Source organism: Anticarsia gemmatalis, chromosome W, assembly GCF_050436995.1.
Source record: "Anticarsia gemmatalis isolate Benzon Research Colony breed Stoneville strain chromosome W, ilAntGemm2 primary, whole genome shotgun sequence".
NCBI lineage: Eukaryota > Metazoa > Arthropoda > Insecta > Lepidoptera > Erebidae > Anticarsia > Anticarsia gemmatalis.
Window position 1 is genome coordinate 5,265,417 of NC_134775.1, and position 1,865 is coordinate 5,267,281.

The window sequence follows — 1,865 nt, forward strand, 5'->3', positions numbered from 1 at the left end:
ATTCTCGGTCTCGAAACTACTCTCGTGAACACCGTCGTCACGAATCACGTGCTCGAACCCGTTACGACTCTCGTAACCGTAGTTCTCGCAGTCGTGATAGTTCAATGAAACAGGCTTTGAGTACTATAGTCGCGCGCCTTGATGCTATCGAAGGTAACTCCACGAGTGTGCCGCAAACTCCACCTCATCATAACCAACCTCAAGATAATGCTGAACTAACCTCTGTACAACAAACATTATCCGATTTCTTTAAGACAATGGTTCCAAAAAAGTCTCAAAATTACTTTGTGTCTAATTTTGATCCCGCCATCAACGATATTGAGGTCTGGTGTGAGGAGGTGGAGCGTGCTAGGACAGCTTACGGTTGGGGAGACTCTGAATGTTTATCGCGAGTTTCAAACTGTTTAAAAGGAGACGCAAAAACCAGGCTTAACGAATGGGTTACGAACGATCGCTCCAGGACTAATTTCAGATTAGAGTTATGCCCACGTAAGCTGGATTACGCCAATATTTTATTAAACGTGATGAACACTACTTCGGACAAATACACGACGTACGCGGAATATGCCCGGCGTTCGCTGCTACGTCTCCGTATTGTGAAGGGCTTAAGCAGAGAGTTGATGGTGCAGATTGTAGTACGTGGTATAACAGATCCTCAAGTACGAGCCGCAGCCGCGAACGCCGAACTTACCACAGAGAACCTAGTCTCATTTTTAGCTATTTATGTCAAACCCTCTCGTGCAAAAACTGACACTCGCCTACCCTCTACTTCGACAAGGAAACATAATGCTTTCAAATCTAACTCGAAGTGTTTTGCTTGCGGTCGAATGGGACATAAAAGCTACGAATGTTCCAAGAAATCTAGCAATTCAGACGATTCTTCTAAACCATCAGACAATAGAATAAAGCCGACTTGTTCTTTCTGCAAAAAAATAGGCCATAAAGAAATTGAGTGTTTTGCAAAACAACGTAGTGAAACTCAAAGTAATCATAAAAATCGAAAGGTAAACTTATGTAACGAAGTTGTGCCTAGCTCCCGTAACAGTGATGTTGTCACTGCTGTCATTCAGGGCATTCCAACTGACGTATTAATAGATAGTGGTGCTATAAATGTTTCTCTGATCTCTTCAGAAGCAGTTAAGCTATTCTCTGGTCCTCGTAAATTTAACCAGTGTGTCATTAAAGGTGTAAGCGATACCCAAATCACTGCTAGGGAATACGTTACACTAACAATCGAATTTGAAAATCTTTCCCTCGAGGTTGATTTGGCTATAGTGCCCTCTTTTTGCATGAACTTTCCGGTCATTATAGGGACAGACGTACTTAATAGGGACGGAATTATTTACTTTAGAACTAAAGATAAGCAATACTTAGCACACTCTTCTGATACACTCACTAAAGTTAATGCTACTCAGGCTGATATGCATGGTAAAGTTAATACGCCTCTTCAAGGTGATGACTTGAATGCACTGATGTCAGTGATTAATGAATTTTCTCGCTTTTTAATATCTGGTATCGCCTCTTCCACCGTAAAAAGCGGAAAAATGCATATTAACCTGACTAGCCAAACACCCATAGTTTACCACCCGTATCGCCTATCGTATCAAGAAAAGTTAAAAGTTAGGGAGATTATTAACGACCTATTAGAGAAGGGCATACTTAGGGAATCGGAATCGGAGTATGCTAGTCCAGTGCTGCTAGTAAAGAAAAAAGACGGCTCCGACAGACTCTGCGTCGATTTCCGGGCTTTGAACCGAATCACCGTTAAAGACCGGTACCCACTACCTCTCATCGACGATCACAATGACCGTTTAGGATCCTTTAAGTTCTTCTCGTGTATTGATATGGCATCCGGCTTCCATCAA

The 1,865-nt window shown here is 42.3% G+C and overlaps 1 protein-coding gene across 1 annotated transcript; it reads left to right on the top strand.

Annotated features, from left to right (window-relative positions):
- Nucleotides 1–257: 257 nt before the first annotated feature.
- Nucleotides 258–1,191, top strand: LOC142985737 (uncharacterized). Its single transcript, XM_076133986.1, has 2 exons — nt 258–1,004; nt 1,186–1,191. The coding sequence occupies exons 1-2, from the start codon at nt 258–260 to the stop codon at nt 1,189–1,191; spliced, it is 753 nt and encodes a 250-aa protein (XP_075990101.1).
- The last annotated feature ends 674 nt before the right edge of the window (nt 1,192–1,865 follow it).